Here is a 20743-nt window from a genome sequence, read left to right as displayed (position 1 = left end):
AAAAAGTAAAAGCCAGTGTAAACAGTAGACCTTCCCTTTGATGTACAGAACAAAACCATTTCATTCATGAGAATGGAGGAGGAGGGGGTCACAGTGAGGGTACTTCACTAAACTGTGTCGTGCTTGGTGAGTCTGGGCCAAAGATGTTGTTTTAATGGTGTGCAGAGAGAGGGAACAGGCAGAGACAGCAGAGGGAAAGAATAACAGGGTGTAATATCCACCAAAGTGTTTTTCTAATCACCACAGGGAGACTGCAGGAGCGGAAGACTATCTCCAGACCATCCCAGGTCTGGTATTAGCATCATATCCAGTGCATTAATATGTCAGCTCTGCCATCACTCTATAGGTATCTTCATGTCCATGAGTCATTAACTTTACATGTCCACAGTCGATTCTAATGCATCATCTCCAAGACTGGACACTGACACAAAGCTGCTTTGGACGCTGTATGAAAAAACAATATAATAGTAGCAGCAGAGCACCTTCTAATAAAAAAAAATGAATTGAGCAGTGGTGATGGGATTGACTCAGAACAAACATCAGATTTCTAAAATGTCTAAAAAAATATCCAGCTTTACATGAAACTGGCCGGTATTGTCCTGTGGTGGTTTTGTCACTTTTACTTTTCTGAATATTTCTTCCACATACACAAGCGTGACAGCAAAAGACCCTAGTGGGGTTCCCAGCTGTTGGGATGTGACACTGTGGGGTTATGGTATGCTGTGGAGTCTCCTGTGGTAAACATAAATGTACTTCAACAGGACCCAATTTCTGGCAACATATTTCTAGAATTGAAATATAAATGCTTATTATGTCAAATGGATGAAAAGGTTCTGCAACATTCAATATCATCGGTGGGGTCAGACTAGGTGATATTTAGTGGTTCACACTCACCCATTTGGAAAAAACAACATCTTTTTGGCACTGTTTTCCATAAGCATTTTGAATGCAGGACTGTTTTCAATTAACTTGCCGAATAGTGACAACCCACAAGCCGGTGGCATGTCCCAAGGCACCGAACCCAATATGGGTGCAGCACAAACAGTCTAAATTTAATAGGACTTCAGAAAGCATCCTACTTCTCCTTGTGGTGAGTGACTCCAAGGAACAGAAACATCTGTACCTTACGTGAGATGATCTCCACATCTGGCCTGAGTCCTGATTGTTTCAGGGGTGTGGGCATGCACCGACAGCTGCAACCAACCACTCCCAGATGTTTCTGATAGGCCAAGTGTCTAGCTGTTTGTTAGGCGTGGGGTGATCTTTGATCCTTCAACAGCACTGGCTGTAGTGTTATCGTGAGGAGGGCCTGAGAGGCTGCGAGAGGCACACAACGGAAGCACAGTAACCTCACAGAAGAGCCTGTGGTGCACTGCGGTGAAAACAGGCATGGTAAAGTGGCTTCAGCTGTGGAAAAGAACTCCTTGGAAACCACCCAGCACCTCTATCCAGATCTACTGGCATCGTAATAGAGGAAGTAAACACATAAGTATAGTATATAACCTTATGATTTACTGTTGCACCAAAAGAAAAGAGAAAAGTGTGTTTTATGTGAAAAAAAACTTTGTAATAATACTAAAAAAAAAATAACTTGTATCTGCTGAGGTATCTAGCAAAATTATTCTTTACACAATATCTAATGCTTTTTCCTTCATGTTATCAGTGCTGAGTGGTGTAGCACATTGTGGCATGAAAGAGACCAGTGTCATAAATAACTTTTTTTTCTTTTCCACTTCAAAAAAGGAGGGAGTTTACCTTTCTGCTGACATGATCACTCTGCCTGAGCTTCACATGGCTAAAACCCTTTTGAGCTGACAAACATCCCACTCAAAACATCTATGGGCTATAGAGGTCTGACCATCCCTGACAGAGTTGTGACAGGCTTTGTACACCCAACATTTTATTTCACAGAGATGGTATTTTAGGAAGTAGTGCACATAAGACCAGAATTTCAAAAATAAACATGGCATTTATGGACCGGAAAAGGCTTTGCATAGCTGTGCCACTCCTGCTTCCTCTATCATCCGACACAGCAGCTTGGTCCCACTACAGGAAAACTTCAGCAACAGGTCTTATGAGGCAACACAGCGGATTCTTCTCTCATGTTTTAATGGCTTGACGTTTAAATACACAGCACATGTAAAAGGGACTGATATCTTCTAATGGACAGTCAACAGCTTAGTCACCACAATGCTGTGTTTTCTCTGCATCAGTCACGAGTGCTTTAAATGTTGCCTTCCTCCAAGGTCTCTGGTGCATTGACAAATCAGACAATTCAGGCAATTCAGACAGTGGTTAGAAATCAACAGTGAATTTGTTAAAGTAAGTAACTCACAGAGCGATAACCTCACGATCCAAGGACAAAATCTCAGGTGGTAGCTTGAATGGAATAGAAAGTCAATTTCCTGTTTGGCCATCTGTGCTTCTATTGCCATAAATTGTACAGTTCAGGAAAAAATGTAGAAATACTGCCACATCAGGGTTGTGTTTTCATTTAGTTCGAATTCAGATAAATGTAGCAGGTGCTAGAAGTCTCGTTTCCACCACAAAGTATGTGTCTGGGCAGCACTTGTGACAGTTACAGGAAGTAGAAAATTCACAAGAATGTAAAAAACAAAAATCATTTGAATTTGAATAAAATTGCCCTTTCTTATCAAAAATCTGTTGTATAATATTAATTCCATGCACTCTGCAAGATAAGACTTCAGATTAAGATAATTACTTTTATTATAAATCAATTGTTTATCAATTGCTCTTTATAAACACAATTTAACATTAGGGGTTCTGTAACTATGGAAGCAAGAAATGTGTTCCCTATGTTCCTTGTTTTATCATGTGAAGCACTTTGAACTGCAGTGGGCATGAAAAGTGCTATAGCTACAAATGAAGCCTGATTGATTGATTGAAAGAAGCCAAACATGAATGTGAAACACAGTTATAGGGAGTTAGAGCCAAATCCTGACACCAGTAAGAAAAATTAAATTTTACCCGTGATGAAAAGCATAAAAAATCAAAGGCTTATTTTCATCATGGTTGACTGTCAAGCCAGAATATTGGCTAGGATCACATTGTTTGTATCACAGTTTTATATCACTGCGCTGTGATTACAGATAAATCTGGTTTGCTATGCTTTACCCAGGCGTTCATTTGCTGAATATTCTGTTCAGTAGCTGTGAACAGATGACAATCATAATTTGGCCAAGTTGCATCAGAACACTTTTCACATATTAAACATGCCACCATTTAATTTTGTGCACCTAAAACCTATGCAGTTTCCTATAAAAGAAAATTAAACATTACAAGCTTCACAACACAGAGTTAATAAATGGGTCCCGAGTTTTTTTTAACCATTTCCCACAAATGAGAATCTGACAGTATATTAGCAGGAGCTGTGTAATTACAATGTGAAAGTGAAGCAGGACCTCAAAGTGAAGTTTTACAATGGTACCCTGTCATATCACAAATACTAGAGTGTAATGTCTTACAGGCAAAAACCCCATTTGCCAAATTTAGACTTTTACTCTAAAAATGCCTTCAAAGTAGTGTTTGGCTGTTTCTGCACCACAGGCAGATGTGTTTTATAGCATGCACAGCAGTGAGCTATAATCAAATCATCAGGGCTCCAAGTAACATCCCAGACAATAGCAGACTGCCTGTAGGCTCAACCTCACACTGGATCTTACATAATTATGTTTTAACACAGTGAATCTGGAAGCACGTCGCAATGACTAAAGTAGGTAGAACATGAAACATGTTGCACCTCCTCCAAAGGTGATTCACTGCACGTCTGTCAATAGAATGGCATTTCATTAATCCAGTCTTTTGTATAATCAGGGCAGCTGATGTGAGCCAGTCTACCTGTAAGTTAGTTCTCAGTGAAAAGTTGTGCGCATACACCAAAGTTCAACCCCAACCCGAACAAAGGTGACCCCTGGTGGTCATTTCAATAAATGGCAACTAAGAGTAGGCTATATTAATTCAATGGGAACAGCTCTGATTTTATGCTGCCATTCTTTTTTGTGCAGTGCAGACTGCTGTCTCATTCATACCTACAGCTGAATAATAACTGCTGCCTATCCCTGCATTGACTGCACATTAATTTAGAAATACAATCTTTGTGTGTTGTGTAGGCTATCAGCCAAACACAATGCTGCCTAATTTATGAAGCTTTTGAGTAGGCTGCAGTAACCAGATGCACTGCTTGGGTTTCCCTCTTTGTTACCCTCTAACAAATATTCTAAAAAAAAAAAAAAAAAAAACACTTCAACACTACAATGTAAATTATCTAATTTTTCAGAACATCTTGTGTTTTTAATGGTTTTACTCAAGAGCATTGGGCTCTTATCAGTTTTACATCAGCCTGGAGATATGGCTGCAGAAGGCAGTGCCTGCAAAAGTCTGTTGAAAGAATAACTGAGAGGAGGCTCCACTTTGGTTGAAAACCACATACGCTTCAAATAGGCTACAGAGCTAAACCACAACTATGTCTATGTGGTCCCACCAAAATGTGTTTTCCCAAAATTATTATGCTGTAGTCTATTTGACTGAAACTAAAACAAGGTATGTTGACAACTGGACACTAAAAATGCTCAGAAATGCTGATCTTTTTTTCCTCAAACATCCAAAGAATTAGATTATTTTCAAGTAATGAGAAAACCTCTATATAAGAGATTTAAATTTAAATCAATGACATTCTGTGCTGTCTGACATAAATCAGAGTGTTTATGAAGACTCTTCATCACAGTAGGCATGACACATAAATCATACAGCTAAAAAGCTTCTTGTGAGACAAAAATAGCTGTTACAGAAGATAGAGCAACAAGAATGTTTACTGGGGAAGACTGAAATAGCCTACTCATCAAAACTAATATTTTTAATTAGGCTATAATGCACGTTACTCATTCTCTTTCAGTGTTCATATCTGACAATTATAACTGCAGGAGGAAAATAAAAATAAAAAATAAACAAATAAACCTAATACATATGGGCAATATTTCAGGGTAATTATAGGCTAATGAAGATAATGTGCAAGCAGGTTTCAACGGTATCAAATGTAATGGACTCAACTCAACTAATTTGTATATGAGCCTCTTTTGGCTGTTAATAGCTGCAGCTCTAATTAGCAAAACTATAATTAATGGCAGTGCCATAAAAGCAGTGGTAATGCAGCCTCGAGCACTGTAGAGAAAAGAGGTGAGGCCGGGTGACGGAAGATGAAGAAGGCGGAACTAAGGTTCAGTAGCGATACGTTTCCGCCCGGACGACATTTCGTTGAACAGCTTTCTGTTTACACCGCAACGTGGGGGATAGTGACAGAAGTTGAATGGCAGGAGAGTGAAATAAAAAGTTCAAATTACTACTATCTGTTTTTCTACACATGAAGATGGGTAAAAGGCGCCACGGCGAGGGCTCTGCGGAGTCAGATACTCCGGCCAAAAAAGAAAAAGCCCCGGAGTTCAATGGGACCGTGTTTAAAGCCATGCTGAAGGAACCCACCACAGCCATGAAGGGTGAGTGTACATGTACTGTGTGGTTGCTTTTACTCACAGAAGTAATTTCTCCTCACTTCAGTATTTTAGTAGTGTTTTAGTATTTTACTATTAGTGCAGTGTTACGTGCCTGTTCTACAGCCTGCTCGCTCTCTCACACACACAAACACTGGATCTTCTTCTCTTCTGCTTTGGTTGGATTAATATGGTTATCGCCTGCAGGACTGGAGACCTTCATATCCACGGCTAAAAAGCTGCCATGCTCTGACCTGTATGACGTGGTTGAAGGGTATATTAAAATCTCAATGGAGTGTGCAGAGATATTCAAATTACTAGAGGGAGAAAAGCACACAGAGAATGAGGTAAGCTTTAAGAGCTTTTCTCAACAGCACTGACTGATTTCCTGAATTTACACTTCAGTGAATCTCTAACCTAATCTTTGCCTCTGTCCAGATGATGCTGGTTTTTGAGAGCCTGGAGATGATCCTTCTGAGGACAGCAAGTGACCTGACCCACTTCAACATGGTTGGCAATGCTATTGTGAAAAAGACAGTTTCTAGCTACATGAGACTTCTGCAGGGATCTTTCCTCTCAGAAAACCACAGGTTGGTCCACGGAGCTCAGCACGTTGTCGACAGGACATAAAAAAATTGCCTTCTGCCCAAAGACCTAACGTTGTTTTAACTCACACGCACAGGTTTGTCCGTCAGTGCCTCAGTCTCCTGTCAGCCTTGGTCTCTCAAGGACCAGAAGCTGCAAGAGAAGTTTTAAGTCACATTCACATCAACAAGTCACTGTCTGGCCTGGCAAAGAGAAAGGATAAGAAGGTGTGATATAACTTTTTTTTCAGTTTTCAGCATTTTTTAGAGGTTGTTTGGTTCTGTTGATATGTATGCTTACATTTACCAATGTACATTTCCAGGGAAAACCTGATGTCCGGATGAGTTTTATCCAGTTTGCGCTGTCCTTTTTGGTGTCTGGAGATAATGCTACAGTCGGACAGATATTAGAGTTCAAAGGTAATTATTATTAGGTATGGATTATCATTTACAAAATAAGTTACCTTGGGTGTGTTGATGACACTTTGATTTGGTTCAACAGAGCTCCTGCCAGAGATCCTGAACACAGGTCTGAAGGAGGACAGGATGTCTCTAGTCAATCTAATATTGTCCACACTGAAGACAAGAGTATGTTACAGCTGCTCACACGATCTGTTTAAGAATCAATGTATAGACCTGATGCTTACATCCGCCGTTGTTTGTCTGCAGGTTGTGCTGAACAAGGCCGTAAGTAAAACACAGAAAGTGCGTTTTTTCACACCTGCTGTGTTGGCGAACATTGCGTCTCTGTATAAGTGGAATGGGATTGTGGACGCAACCACTGGTGATAACGGAGTAAGTTATTTGCTTTTCTCTTGTGCAGATTATACAAAAGCTATTCAGCTCATAGGTCAAATTTTGATTTTTTAATTTTTTTTATTTGTTAGACGATGGAGAACTCGGACCGTGCTGGGATATCTGTCGTCCGGGAACTTGTACACAGTTTCCTTGTTGACCTCTGCTCCTCTCGTAAGCACGGCATCAGCTTTCACGATGCCAGCCTTGGCACAGCCGGCAGGTAAGTGATGTGAGGGATGTCGTGTTTACTTTGTACTCTGAAAACATCTCTCATGTTGACATTTGATTTAATTTGGTTTTCTTCTAGACCAGGTAACATTGTCTTGCTGCAGTTCTTGGTGGGACTGAAGCAGGCCACCGAGGATGAACTGGTGGCAGAGCTGGTGGTGAACATACTGAAAGCCAGCCCTGACATTCTGGCCAGATACTTCAAGGAGACTCAGTATTCATACACGCCGCGCCTCAAAAGTGCTTGGCAGGACAATGTCAGGTTACTCAAAAAGGTAATTATTTGTTATTTGTTTGTTTATCTTGAGACATCTGCGTTGGCTAATTCTTTTTTATTTTGAATGACAGTAATGGTGATGTTCACTTTGTTGTGTCAGATCTACCAGGCCCAACCAGAGCTTTCCACAGTCTTTCAAACCAATGAGGTCATCCCCCTTCCTCGCCTGCTCTCCATGATCATGGTGATATCGCTTCCCCCAGTCTGTAACAAGGCCTTCTTCACACAGGGCCTCAGTGTAAGTCGTCAAGTCTCATGAAATAACACATTTTTAAAATCTGTAGTATTTTGGCATGTATTTTGATGATCTTCTTGTGTATCAAACAGCTTTCCAACACAGCAGTACAGCTCACAACTCTGTCCATGATGAGTTTCATCTTGCAAAGGGCCAACAAGAATATAGAGTACCTGTTGGATAAGTCTGAGTGGCGCAGCTCAGATCTGTACACTGTTAATGTCATTGGGGATTTGGTGCAGCAGTACAGAGAAGTACTCAGCAAGGTAAGCTCAGAAAAGCGCTGCCATTATACACACAAATAATAATGACGCACCACTCAACAGTTCAAGTTCCTCATTTTTGGGCTCTGTTTCAGATTTTACCTGACATGACCAGCATAGTCTCAAAGTGGCAATCACTTAGCAAGAAGGAGAAGATAAGTGGTGAAGAGAAAAAGGCCAAAACAGAAGGGAGCGCAGAGCAGACGGATAATAAGAATGAAGTGCCTGGTAATAACATCTACACTACATTTATATTGTCTGGTCTGGAGTTCCTCTAAAAGAAAGAGAAAAGGACAGAAGAGTCACTTGACTGACTGACGTTTTTTCTGTTGAGCAGATGCAGAGACAGCTGAGGTCATCATGCTCAAGGCTCTGATTCTCCGGGTCATTTGTCTCTACCAGAAAGTGGTGCCACATCTGGTTAGCCAGTGCAAATTTGACTTCAGCAAGCTATTAAAAGGTAAGAACGAAGCAGATGTGGCTTTCAGTGCGGGTTTGACTTCTGACAGTAGGCTGGAAAGCTGAATCGCTGTCCTTTCCTGTGTAGGGATTGTGTCAGAGAAAGGAGTGAAGGACGAAGTTCCCCCAGTTTTACAGTATCAGATACTGCAACTGGCCTTGGATCTCCCTGCAAGCAAGTTCTCCTGGTTCCGCATACAGGTAAGGAAAGTAGCACACTAGCTGTGTTATTTGTTTATTTTTTTTATATTTCATGATTTACTTTTTTATGATGATTTACTTACTGTCATTTTATCTCATCTCTAAAAAATACAATGCCTGTAACAGCAAACAACTGCAACAATAAAACAAATATATCCAGCATATTGACATGTCAGTATTACTAATGTCATATGGGACATATGTATAGTAGACTTGAACTATTAAGAAAACAGCAAAAGAATCAGAACAATCTTGACCATCCTGTAGCATATAATTTTTCAACCTTCGCAGAAAAGTCAGTATTTTCCATCTCATGAAGGTATTCAATAATTTCTAGCCAGTTGTCCAACTGTTTCTGGATCGGCCTGTGATCATTTACAAGTAATTGCTTTTTATTTTGTCTTGTGAATATCTTAAAGAGGTATTTGCCGTTTCCCATTACTTCCTTCGGGATGTGACCCAAATAGAGTAGTTTGCATGCATGAATGGCAATGGGATCTGTAGCCCTAGATTTCGCTGCGTAGGTTTCCAGACATTTTCCCAAAACACTTGAAGCGGTCAGGCTCTTCACAACCACAGTTCCTCCACAGCAAGCATGGCTCAGCAACACTTAACACATCCACATGGATGGTCTCCCATTGTTGAGGAGTTGTCTTATACTGTAGATATATAGTTCTTTTTCCCATCCATCTTTTATTCGTACCAGTTCCTTTGCTATTTGTATTTCATTGACAGTTTTGAGATTATTGCATCTACCAGTGTATGTTTGTATAATCTTTTTAGTCCATTTTGTTTTGAAGTATCGAAGGAACTGCAAATATCATGCACATGTGTTTTCAAGTTGTATTTTTCACTTCCTATTCGATACTCGGTTATTTACTGTGATAGCTGTTTTAGAAAGTTTTGCTCTGTGATCAACGCTGAGGTCTATATTGCTTTTATTCCCAGGATGTTGCAGATACTGAAACATCCTCCGGAGAGAAGTCGGTACTTTACCTGCTTCTTAAGATGTTCGTCAGCAGCAGCAGCAGCCACCTGAAAACCTCCACACGGTTGCTGGTTCTGAAAGTAAGAAAGAATTTAATCTTTCCCTTACGCTATACATAGTGAGCCATGATATTCATATTATATTTGACTTTTTTCTATTATTATTAAACAGAAAACAATGTGATAGAACAAAAAAACAACAACTCAAATACACTTTTTAAACACATTAGCACAAGTCCACCAGTTATTTCATCTTAGGGCACTGTATCATTTCTAGAGGATATGTAAACAGTTGGTTCTGCCCCTACAGTTAAGAAAAGTGATTTGTCCTAAGGCATAATAATTATACTGTGGTAAAACTGCATATTTATGAAGTTAATGAGACAAGAGCAGCTTAAGAAATATATCTGTGTTAATATTTAATTGCCAGTGCTTCACATGAAGTTTTCCCCAGCAGTGCTGCTAAAAGTTTTAAGGGTAAACAACCGCTGCTCTACATCTGCTGCCTTGTATCCAGGTGCTTAAAGACAGTGGAGTGTTTGAGTACACCTGGACTGAACTTGAGCTCTGGCTTGACCAGCTGACCAGAGTAGAGCCAGATCAACAAGAGACCGTCATCCAGTTCTTGGAGAGGGTGAGTCCATCCACACAACAGTTCTACCTATTACTGTTATGGTGTTGGTTTGACAAAATAAAACATTTGGAATCATGGCATTAGCAGATGTTATTGATCCTGAACTCCACGTCTCTGTCTCTAGGTATTGGTGAAACTCGTGTGCAATTCTCACACATACACGGATAAGGTTGCCAGCCTGGTCCACGAGGCAGCTAATCTGCAGGCTAACCTGAGTAGCCAGGAAGGCGAAGCCGCCAGTATTCCTGTCTCGCACATAGACGGTGAGCATTTTATAGGTGGAATCTCAAGAGTTGTCTCGTCCATCCATACCTGTGTCCGTGAGACCTAACTTTTTACGATCCGACCATGCGTTCCAGATGTTTTAGACATGCTGGATGTCATCATGGAGGGTAACGACGGTGAGATGGAGGAGTTCGGTCCATCTCTGAGCGAAGACCTCATTATCCAAACCTTCCCCTTCAGCGCGGCCGTACCCGCTGCCCTGGAGGCCCGAAACAAACTGCCAGCAAACAAAGGTAGAGCACATCTGCCTTAATGTGGACAAACACAAAATACATCACATTAAAAAGTCAGGAGTAGTTGAGTCTCTGGGGGCAGCCCTACATTTTCTTTTGCAGCTTGACAGTTCACAAATTGCCTCATCAAAAGTGCAACTTTTCATCTTCATGCTTGAAGTGTTTCCTCTAGTTCTGATAAATATTTCAAAATTAATTCACATGTTTTGATAACAATCTGTGTCTTCCCCCCTCAGGAGTTGTGTATGAGTACTTATCAGCTGTGCTCTCTGATGTGCTGCACTGTCAGAGAGAGCCACTCCCCCTCTGCCTGGCAATGCTGCAGTACGATAAAGAGCTTGTCTCCTCTGAGCTCGGTGCTTCTCCTCATCCTGCCATCTCATGCCTTCATCAGTATTATTCCAAATGGCTACCACAGCAGTGCCGGGAGGAACTGGTCAGTTTTCAGTGTCACCAAGAGAGTGTTTAACTGAATGACTGAGTGTTGTTTATTTTCTTCAAGTAGAGAAAAACAAACCTCTCTTTTTTTTTTTGCAGTTCAAGTCCTCTGAGTGCCTTTCAAAAGTTCTGCCAACCCCTAGCTCATACACTGCGCTAATGAAAGCCGCATACAGTCAAGGACCAAGCGCTTTCCTTGAGGACACCTTCGGGAAGAGCGTGGAAGAAACTCAGGCGTCCATGACGATGGCTGAGTTTCCCGTAGCTATCAAGCAGATGTTACTCTACATCAGATCAACAGTGGATAACTTTAGCACGGTAAGAGCTCCAGGCAGACTCACTATTCAGTAGACTGCTTAAAAGACTGTTAAAAGTACACACAGCACATCATGTTCTTCTCTACAGTTCTCCAAAGACACAGGAGCTGCCATTTTGAAGACATTAATGGAACAACTGCAGGAATTGGTGACAAAGCTGCAAGGCTTCCAGGACAGCAAAAAGCCTGAGCCAGCGGCAGAAAACTTCCAAGAAGGATCAGACTTCTTCCTGGAACTCCACCAGTCATCCACAGCCGAAGCTGATAAAGAGCAGGTTAGAAAAAGTTCAGCTTTCTCACATTGAGTTTATTTCAACAGTATCTAGATTTAGTGAATCTAATGTGCTCCTCTTTGTTTCTAGGTTCTTGTTTCGGCTCTTGGCTCCATCTTCAAACACCCATGTTTGGAGCAGTGGTTTCTTGCTCTGGAGCTGTGTGCTCTGCCTCTTCATACTCTGAACCCTGTCAGACTAAAGCGTCTGTGTGCTCAGCTGACTGATGACATCCTGGCCCTGCTGAAGATCAGCGCTCCCATTCTACGTGACCTAGGTCACCCGGAGCTCCTTTGCAGCTACATGGGAGTGTTAGAAAGAGCTGCTCTCAAAGAATTAACAGAGAAAGGCTCTCAGGCTGCCAAGACACAGTCCCGACCTTTCCAGGCCCTCCTGTCTCTGCATAGCTACATGGACCCCTGTAATCTAAGGGAGGTGATCTCCCAGTTGCTACTCCTCCCCCAGGAGAGCCTCATCTCTCCTGGCGGTGAGGGAGCGTATGCCGAGCTCAGCGTGTACGGCAATGCAGCGTTGCAGATCCTTACAGAGTGTAAATCTAACCCTTCCCAGGACCAAAGCGCTTTTTTGACACCGGCGCACTTCCACGGCCTGGGCACGCTGCTGCGGTCCTGCTCCAGCCCGGCGCTGGAGGCATTCCTGCTCCAGGCTCTGTCAAGTGAGCCAGGCAGTGCCAAACTCATCCACACAGATGTGCTGCTGCGCTGTCTCCAGCAGCCTCTCTCAGACACGCAGGCCGTCAGCTCCCTGCTGCTACAGAACTCCTCCACCCACCGCCTCTGCTTTGAGGTGTGGTGTCTGGAGCCGGAAAACACGAAGAAGCTCTCGGACCAGACCGAAACGTTCCTCCCACTGATCAACGCTTACTTACAGGTGGCAGGCAGAGAGGACCCAGCCAGACCCAAAGATGGTGTGTACTGAAACAAGTTTGCAATAAGCAAGCACACATCACAATGATTTGTCCATCTGTCATTGCCTATTTATTAATTAAGATACGCTTTATTGCTGTGTTTTTATAGTGCAAAATGAAGTTTTAAAAGCCCTGAAGCAAGGACTACTTGCCAAATTGTCGCAGTGTGTTCTGGGAAACCTGACGGAAACCTCTGGAGCCCACATTGCTGAGGCACTGAGCAGTTTGATCAAACTCTCAGCAAACACAAAGGACATCAGGGATTTGATCAACAATCTGCCCAGTGCTCTTCAAAAAGTGGACAGTTTTGAAAGGTAAAAATGAACTCTGAATAAAAAGTAAATTATCATTGTTTTGTGTTATTTACCTGTGTTTTGCTCTCCCAGATGGCAACTAGTGGATGCTGTTGATGAGAAACTTGCCGATTGTCCAGAGGAACTAGAAACATGGAGGAAGTCTGTCACCTCTGCTGCCCTCAAGTGTCTCATCGCCTCTTACAGTCACTCTAAAGATCCGGCTACTGCCCCATCAGAGAAAGAGCAGAACCTTCTGGAAAGACTGCAGAGGCTCCTGGTGGGTTTACTTTCCTCATACTTACTCTTGCACGAATGGCTTGACTTCACGTGTTTCATAATCTATCCTCTTCACACAGACATCGGCTGAAGACATCACCGTAGCTGAATGGAACGGCTTTGTCAAAAATGGACTCAAGTAAGCGATTTGTTAAAAACCCAGCCTGTTGTTTAATCAGCTTTTGTCACATCAGATAATTGTCTTTAAACAAATGATCCCATTAAATATTCTTCCACTCCAGATATAGGTACAGAGATCACCACTTCCTGAACACACTGAGCAGCCTGTTGAACCTTATGTACAGCAGCAGCGAAGTCCAGAAGGATCTGATACCTTTATCCACCCTTCACATGATGACCAGCAGCCATTCTCTGTTCCTGCCCACCATGCTGGAGTCTGATGAGGAGCCTAGCAGATATCAGGCTAAAGGTGCTGCACAAAGAGGAAGTAAAACAGACGTCAAATCCTGTTCCTCAGTCACTGACTATAACCATGTTTGTTTTATTGTCATTTCAGAAGCATTAGTGTCCCTCCTTCTCTGTTTGGTGAAGAAATGCCCAACAGTGTGTAACATCAGTCACTTTGTTATACTTTTGGGAGCATATGGAGCTACACTGAACATTTCAGGTAAAAATATGAGATCAAAGGACTTTTCAAAGTTTGTTGTTGCTGTCCTTTCTTCTCACAGTTTGTTTTTATCATGCAGATCAGAAATTGTTACAGCTTCTCCAGGAGTATGAAAGAAACCAAGTCAGTCTGCTGAAGTTTCAGTAGGTTCCATTCATTTTATTTTTATTTTTTATGTTAGTGTACTTGTATGTTGCCAATATTCAGCCTGAATTTCCTACTTTAGATCCTTATTGTGGGGCCCAGCAGCTGTGGAGCACCACAAGACCAGGAAAAGCCTCGGAGCTTCCCTGTGGAAGCAGACGAGCTCAGACGACCTGTTGGCGCTGCTGAAACCTGACAGGATGCTCCAAACCATTGCACACTTTCCGCAACAGCGTAGAATCATCCTGGAGGTATTTTCTCTCAAGACTCAGTTCCCCCAAAATCAAAAATATATTTACACAAATATTCCTTGTGGTGCCTTGTTAGGACTTTACAGTCAGGGGGGGTTACATATTTTAGATTGCTGGCCAATTTGTGTGATTGAAAGTAGTTCCAAATAGTTTACAGTGAGGTTTTCAAACATATTTTTTCATCCCTTTGAACATCAAAAATGTAATCAGACTCAGCTCCTCTGGTCTGGTGTGGTTTGTAGAAATCTCAGTTGAGATATCGTGAACTCTAATGTGTCTGTATGGCTAAATACCATAAGAACTGAAGAACTGAACTGAACTTTTGATGTACATGTTTGCTCTTTCACAGGAAGGCAAGGAGTTGCTACACAGCAATGACACAAGGAATGACCATGGGAATTTATATGACCCTTGTTTTCTTTTGCCTCTATTCAGTGCCATCCTGCAGCCAGGTGACTATAATTCACTGCTGTTGTCATCGCTCTTAATTATCTGTTTTGGTCACCAAGGCTTATTTGTGTCATCTTCTTCATCCTCCATGCAACAGAGTGTGTGATTGACTGCCTCAAGTTTGTATCCAGCCACGCTCTCGGATTAACTGTAATGGCTCTAAGTAGCTACGACCCAAAGGTGAGAGCGGCAGCGTACCACGTGTTGAGCTGCTTCTACCAACACCTGGAGGGAGCTCAGCTCCGGGAGAAGAAACAGGTAAAGTGACAGGGAAGTTGTTGTGTGAGTGTGTGAAAGAAATCGCCTTCCAGAAACACTGATTGGCTTGTTTTTGGTCACACAGTTGCTGTACTTGATGGACACAGTGAAGAATGGAGTCCGACAGCAGAATCAACGACTTCCTTTTGTCCTGACCACTTACATCACAAAAGCAGCTCAGCAGATGTTGAAACCTGGTGTGTAACCTTGAAAACCTGAGTTCGTCTGTGATCAGTGTCATTTGACTTTATTTACCGAAAACATAAGACTGCTGCTGAACTAATGAGGGAGTGGATTACATAATTTCCATGTTGGTGGTTTTATGGGTGTTTTATTTCTAAAAAGAATCTACTACCACAACACTTGTTGACGTGTTGTAATCTCATTACTCTTTTTTGCCTTGTTTTTTTTCCCAATTTCCCAGAGGACCACATGTATGTGGTTTTAAATAGGTTCCTGCTGTCCCATCAGAGTTTGGACTTCAGAAGAGTCCCTGAGTTCTTCAAGCTCTTCTATGGCTTTGATTTGGAGGTGAAGTATTATAGGAAACTGTTGACAGCATGTTGCTCTGCAAGTCATTAGTCCCGATGGGAAAACTTTACCCTGAACGAATGTGTGTCAACAACTTTCAACCTTCATCCTGTTTGTTTTTGATTTCAGACTGACTTTATCTGGTTCTGTGAAGTTGCTGTGGCCATGGGAGGATTACTCACTGTCTGTTTTTTTTTTGTTTGTTTTTCCAGCACAAGATGGAACGCGAGTGGATCCTGAGTGTGCTGGAGGAAGGGATAAGTGATGGACACTGCTATGAATTGTGCGACCAACAAGGCATCTTTCAGAGCCTTCTAAGCTTCAGCAGCAGCCCCCTGTGTGACGAACACTGCCAGGTACACACTGAGGAAATCACAATGATCCAATACATAACGATGAAGTCAAATGAAGATGGTGTGATTCATGCATCGAAGTACACCCAATAAGAAAAAAAAAATATCGTTAATGTCCACCTTGAAATTTTTTGTGTGTTTTTCGTTTCATTAGTCCCAGATTATCAGGGTGTTATGCCAAGCCGCTCGTGTGACCAAAGCAGCTTATAACCTCACCAAAAACAGTGGGGTCCTAACCTGGATGATACAGATGGTTGAAAAAAAGTAAGCTTCATAGTGAGGTCCAGTAATAGTTTGGGCTCTTAATGTTTGCAGTGTAGTTCACATCACCACAATAATCTCTTTAGATATTTATTTTCTACCTCATTCAGTGCGTATTATTCTCCTCAGGAATCGAGACCAGCAGCTGCTAAGTGCCACCATAGATCTGCTCCATGTGCTGTGGTTCACTAACCTTGGGCAGAAGGAAAAAAAGATGGATGAAGCTAAAACTTCGTCTTCTAAAGAGGAGAAACCTCCGAGCTCAGTGAAGTGTCTCCCTCTCCCACTCATCAGTGACTTCTTGTGTGTGGCGTTAACCATCAGCAGACACCTCAGGTAAAGCACCATATAGCGCCACATTATGTAATAACGCTGCGTGATGTTATAATGAAATAAATGTTCACCTCATGATGTATTAACGGTGCATTTTGTAATAATCTGCCACATTTTGTGATAACATTTTTTAACGAAATATGTAATAAACTTTGCTGCATTTTGTAATAAGTTGTTAGATAATTCACCAACTTATTACAAAATGCAAGAAAAACATTATAATTTAGTGCATTATGTAACAACTCATTACAAAATGCTGCAAAGTTTATTACATATTGCGTTCAAGAATTTTATGTCATGAGGTGAACATTTATTACATTACATAATGCAGCGTTATTACATAATGTGCCACTACACATCATAAGCAATCTCAGTGAAAACGATGTTCAGACATTTCATCTGAAAGTGGTTATCAGAAGTTGCTAAAAAAGAGTTGAGATGTCAGCCAACATTGCACATTATAAATCTTAACTGTCTTTAGGTCAAGAATCTCAATGTTTGTTTGACCTTCCCCTGTCAGGTTGGGCGTGAAGGCCGCTCAGCTCAGCTCGTTTCTGCAGACTCTTTGCTCCATCCTGAAGCATCGTGGGACAGCTCTCAACATAAACAAACAGGCTGAGTGGCTCACTCTGCTCCCACAGCCTCTCTCCTCTACTGAGGCCCTCTCTCTGCTCCTCTGCTGGGCCTCACTATCAGGCAACACAGCACTCTGTAACCAAATACAAGTCTTGTGTGAAAAGTGCAGAGTGAAGGAATTGATGGGTGAGTGTATCCCTCTTGACATTGTGTCAGACCAAGAAACTTGAAGGAGATTATGAGTAAAAAGGCCAACATTATTTCCCAAACATTTCTGATTAATGTAAAATAGGCCTTCAGGGTCGACAGTGAAGCCGTTGCATGTTACACATTTCCATTACAACCAGAAAATTTTGAGCTTTGTTCAGTTTCACAGTATCTCTATCATTCCGTGTATTTATAATGGGATAAACGTGGTTTCATTCTCATTTTCCTCCACAGGGACAGGGAAAGACAAGGCACGGAATAAAGGATCCTTTTCCCAGGCCTGCACCCAAAAAGAGAACCTGGCATGCGACACTGAAACTGAGAAAAAAGGAGAGAGCCCCCTGACAGCATGTAAACATTACCTCAGCAGTATCTTTGTTCACTGGGAGCCGGTGTTTCCCCTCTCTGAACCTCAGCAGGTTCAGCCAAGAGACAAACAGGATCCCAGACGGTTGGCCAGTGATACTGCGCACCTGCTCACCAAGTGGACCCTGAGGTGCTTGGTGGAGGACTCGTACGATGAAAATAAAACAGAGGTCTTCTTGCAGTGGGTTGAAAAGGCGGTGTTAAAACACAGGGAAATTGTGGATGTTGTGTTGCTGAGTCCTGCCTTGAAAGCTGACCTCCTTCGACTCTACCACTGGACCTTTGAAGCTCAGGGTCACTCCAGTATTTCGGCAAGAACGCAAACCTTCCAGCAGTTTACCAACATTATGATCCGCTTACAAGAGGCTGAAGGCCACCTTCCAGAGCTGCATGAGGCAGTCGTTTCTGCCTGCCTGCCAGAGGCCACTGATGATCATGATGGTAAGAGCCCACCATCCTTTTCACATAACTAACGTGCATGAGTATGTGAGAAGAAGATCACTGCAGTGAAATATCTCTGTTGTATCATCACATGGGAGTCACAGTGATGTTAAGAGCAAGGTTACACAATCATGTAAAAAAGCAGTGACATAATTAAAGTTGAACTTGGGAGGATTTTTTTATTTATTTATTTTTTCCCCAAAATTAGACTTTCATTAAGGCTTTTGTTCTGAAAGAAAAATATCAATAAAGGTCCTATGACTGGTATGTTATTAAAATACATTAGAAAAGTGGACAGTGTAACTGGATACATACATTGTTAAGTTTTAGAACTTATATTGTAGTTTCCATCAAAGACCAAGTGTTGTTGGGGTGTGAGGCTCTTACAATACACTGCAATCAATCAATAAAGCCCCATTTGTAATATTCATGCAATTCACAAAGCCACGTAAAGATATCACAGAGACACACCAACCATTGCCAGCAGTAGAATAAGACTAATAAGACTGATGAAAATCTGAGCTCAGACATGGAGGAGAAAGTTGATTACAATTTAAGTACAATTTTGATGCACTTCAGAATTTCCATTTGATGCAGCTTATACCACTACATTTCATAAGGAAGTATTGTACTTTCTACTTCTGATATATTTAGTTACTTTAAAGATGACGCTTTTACACAATGGACAAAACCAGATCTTATAAACCAATGGTTTCCAGCTTTTTTTGGCTTCTGACTTTTGTAATTTGCAGTCAGTGTCACATTGTAGACATCTCTGACTTCACAGCTCTACCAAATATGCTTTCCCATAAATCTATCATATGGCCCAGATCAGAGAAAAATGTAAAAACTGAAAACATATGTCTATCTTCTTTCTTCTCAAAAATCACCTCTTTACCCTTTATATTTATCTTGTGTTCCTATATGTAATACCATTAATATCAGTCAAATGTGGCAAACCAATACCTTTTTATTGTAATATTTCCTTTGAACTACATGCACTCCTACTTGTAATGGAGTGGATTTACATCTCTGTATTGGTACTTTTACCAACTAATACTTCTTCCACCACTGCTTGATAATAATATAGAGATTTTTAATGGTCTTGGATTATCAACCTATTTAATGCATGCTAAAATATGAGTTAATGTTTTTTTTGTTTCTCAGTATGTGGATAGCTAGAGAATGACACTAAGAAAATAAGAAATTAACTTTTGTTTTCTCCTTTCCAGAAGCAGGACTGCATCTGTTGTCACTGTACATCCATGAATTGTGGAGTGGGGCCACATCAGCAGAGCTGTTCCTGTCTCATGTCGGTTTGGTGACCAGAGCCAAGTGTAAAAGCAAGAAAACACGTAAATCACCACAAGCAGCCATCAGAGCCATCTGTAATGACATCATCACATTGAAGAGTTAAATGGGACATCTGAACACAACTATGTTCTTTGAAATGGAGCCAATCAAAACCTTGGAGGTTTTTGTGCCATGTTCCTGTAAAAAGACTGAATATATTTTATAATGAAAAATGCCCTCTGTTATAAAATGTTGATTTACTAATCTTTCATACTTTTGTCAATGCTTTTTTTATTACTTGACCTTTAAATTTTGATTGTATGTCAAAATACGGGGCTGAAATGTTATGGAAAAATTCAAGAAATCAAATTCATGCCATCAGGAAAATGCCTGTGCTCTCGTCCTTTTAACTTCTAGGGTTCGTATGAACACACATGGCTGTCAACAGCCTTGACACACAGGATAAATGGTTACTGAGTGTTTATTTTAATGGTTAATGTAGCCTTGCAGTTTGTAGATATTCGGTAAAGCAGAATAATTGCCGTGGCTTTTTTACACACAACCACACTAAATCAACAAACTCACAGATTACTCTGTTTCCTGGAATCGTCTCCACAGTTTCAGTTTAATGATCAGTTTGAATGGGTGGTCACCTCAGTTCATAGTCATTCTTCTTCATATCCACAAAGACATACTCTCATTCAGGTTCAGTCTCAGGTCAAGCAGCTGATATACTTGGACCCCTTTTGATTTTGCATCTGTGACTCCTGCAATAATAAGAGGGAATTTTAGTGTGGAGCTTTGTGACCCTTAACCATCTGTCTAGACAATGAAAGATGAAGCGTCACACTTACCTTGGTAAATTTCCACTGCTAGACATCAGATTCAATGTGACAAAGAGGAATCCCACAAAAGCAGCCAGAACTATCCAAAATATTATTACAATAGAGTCTGAAAAGGTAGTGGAGTATTACAGTTACCTTCATGCAACACAAGACAAATATATAACATTATAAGCAAAAACACTTACACTTATTGTATTTCAGCTTGCTCTCGTCCACAATCACAGGGTCAATGTAATCATAATAGTATTCCCATTCATAGGGAACAGTGCTGGTAGAGTTGTCTGGTACAGCCATCATCTCATTTTGGGAAACAGGGACAGGTCGTTAGCAGAGGTTAATGGAAATTACAAAACCAAAATGCTGTTACAAATGATATGTCCTTAATTATAAAGGTAAAAATAAAAGTAGAGCAAATAACAATAATGATTTCAAAAAAATAATCATATCTGTATAAAGTAGGTTTTCAGAAAGCCTTCCACGTCTTACCTACGCCTTCCACTCCAGCCGTTCATCCCTCCTCTCAGTTATGTGTATATGCTTCAGTAGATGAGTGCAAGTGGGTTTGGCCTGAAAACTGAGTGGATGGGTTGAC

The 20743-nt window shown here is 41.3% G+C and overlaps 1 protein-coding gene across 1 annotated transcript; it reads left to right on the top strand.

Moving 5' to 3' along the window:
* The first annotated feature begins 5283 nt into the window (after nucleotides 1-5283).
* On the top strand, nucleotides 5284-19572 carry urb1 (URB1 ribosome biogenesis homolog). The gene is made up of 39 exons (XM_083984508.1): nucleotides 5284-5510; nucleotides 5712-5851; nucleotides 5943-6094; nucleotides 6187-6316; nucleotides 6412-6508; nucleotides 6591-6676; nucleotides 6758-6883; nucleotides 6976-7106; nucleotides 7194-7389; nucleotides 7492-7629; nucleotides 7719-7892; nucleotides 7985-8117; nucleotides 8227-8349; nucleotides 8437-8549; nucleotides 9498-9617; nucleotides 10054-10170; nucleotides 10295-10433; nucleotides 10530-10688; nucleotides 10925-11124; nucleotides 11226-11444; nucleotides 11532-11717; nucleotides 11805-12642; nucleotides 12752-12956; nucleotides 13029-13215; nucleotides 13295-13353; nucleotides 13457-13644; nucleotides 13732-13842; nucleotides 13922-13985; nucleotides 14069-14237; nucleotides 14587-14689; nucleotides 14785-14945; nucleotides 15031-15142; nucleotides 15370-15476; nucleotides 15689-15832; nucleotides 15984-16093; nucleotides 16220-16426; nucleotides 16944-17185; nucleotides 17441-18013; nucleotides 19246-19572. Exons 1-39 carry the CDS (start codon nucleotides 5378-5380, stop codon nucleotides 19428-19430), a joined length of 6777 nt encoding a protein of 2258 aa, XP_083840634.1. The 5' UTR covers nucleotides 5284-5377; the 3' UTR covers nucleotides 19431-19572.
* The last annotated feature ends 1171 nt before the right edge of the window (nucleotides 19573-20743 follow it).

The sequence above is a fragment of the Trachurus trachurus genome, assembly GCF_905171665.1.
Source record: "Trachurus trachurus genome assembly, chromosome: 13".
NCBI classification, from domain to species: domain Eukaryota; kingdom Metazoa; phylum Chordata; class Actinopteri; order Carangiformes; family Carangidae; genus Trachurus; species Trachurus trachurus.
The sequence above is the reverse complement of the archived record's forward strand: the minus strand, read 5'-3'. Positions and strand labels throughout refer to the sequence as shown.

Excerpts from the sequence above, each read along its gene's own strand:
- urb1 (XM_083984508.1), top strand. The coding sequence starts at position 5,378 with ATGAAGATGGGTAAAAGGCGCCACGGCGAGGGCTCTGCGGAGTCAGAT. Across the intron at positions 8,118-8,226 it reads TAATAAGAATGAAGTGCCTG|ATGCAGAGACAGCTGAGGTC; the intron begins GTAATAACATCT and ends TCTGTTGAGCAG. Across the intron at positions 14,690-14,784 it reads CAGTGCCATCCTGCAGCCAG|AGTGTGTGATTGACTGCCTC; the intron begins GTGACTATAATT and ends TCCATGCAACAG.